We start from the raw sequence: 1159 nt of genomic DNA, 5'->3' as shown, positions 1-1159 counted from the left end.
CTAACACTTATCCTGAGTCAGGAGACTTTTAAGGAAACCAACTGGATCTGTTTCAAACAATGTCAGAATTTTATGTGATGTGATCAGCATGGTGTGCGTTTGATTAGGTGTCAGAAGACGAGGCACCCACCGAACAGAAACCTTCCTCATGCCAACTTCATAGTTCAGAATATTTTCAACTCTCTCACAGGATATACTAATCGCATTAGTTACTTGATTTATAGTCATTTGCTCGTCATCCATCACCATGCGGTGAACACGATCAATGTTTTCCTTGGTGGTGGTAGTTACGGGGAGCCCAGAACTCCTAGTCCCCCTCCAAAATTCTGCTGTCCACTTTTGTTCTCTTGGTAAAGCTGGAACGTCATCCCCTAATGTAGCAAGCGTGTCAGCATGAAAATTCTTGGGGGCTAAACCAATTTTCTGCTGACGCTTAATAGCACCACGATGCCAAATTTCGTCCATTTTCAAGAGATGTTGCTACTAGTTATCTTTAAAGTCTTCTCTGAACGGTCAGAGAAATCCGGAAAGAAACAATCCAGTTATTAATAAGAAGGGTTCATATTGATGCTTGCAAGATTACCCATCTCTAACGTTGCTCCTTTATAGTTAACCTATGAACGTTTCAGTCCACCCTCGAATATAACATTATCACGAGAGTGTTTGGAATCCACTAAATGTGGAAATATTAACTGCTTGAGAACATTATCTGTGTTCGTAATTTGCATCACTCACTCACGGTGTTTAGTAATGTTTCTTTATACTCTGAGTTCAAACCCACCTCGGATCTATCTATCTATCTATCTATCTATCTATCTATCTATCTATCTATCTATCTATCTATCTATCTATCTATCTATCTATCTACCCGTTATATGCAATAAAAGCAATATTAGATGAAATTGTCCATCTGTATATCGTACAGATGTAAATACAAAAGTAAATTTACTGCAGTATTCGCCTGAAGGTAGTTGTCTTCTGGACATGTACTAAAAAACACATAAATATAATAGTAGCAGACGAAAATCGCCCAGCAGCAATGGGAATGCTAGATGCGCATGTCTGCACCGTTGGTCATTACAAGCAGCATGTACTCACTGCTAGTCCATGCTAAAACAAGATCCGGTTTAAATATATTTCCTTGATAAACTCCGTTGTG

At 38.9% G+C, this 1159-nt stretch overlaps 1 protein-coding gene across 1 annotated transcript; it reads right to left on the bottom strand.

The window, feature by feature from the left end:
* LOC106870622 (uncharacterized) lies at positions 1-465 on the bottom strand. Its single transcript, XM_014916755.1, has one exon. The coding sequence runs from the start codon at positions 463-465 to the stop codon at positions 1-3; it is 465 nt and encodes a 154-aa protein (XP_014772241.1).
* Positions 466-1159: the final 694 nt, after the last annotated feature.

This window comes from Octopus bimaculoides, chromosome 2 (assembly GCF_001194135.2).
Source record: "Octopus bimaculoides isolate UCB-OBI-ISO-001 chromosome 2, ASM119413v2, whole genome shotgun sequence".
Lineage (NCBI taxonomy): Eukaryota > Metazoa > Mollusca > Cephalopoda > Octopoda > Octopodidae > Octopus > Octopus bimaculoides.
Note: the sequence above shows the minus strand (reverse complement) of the source record. Positions and strands in the feature narration are given on the sequence as shown.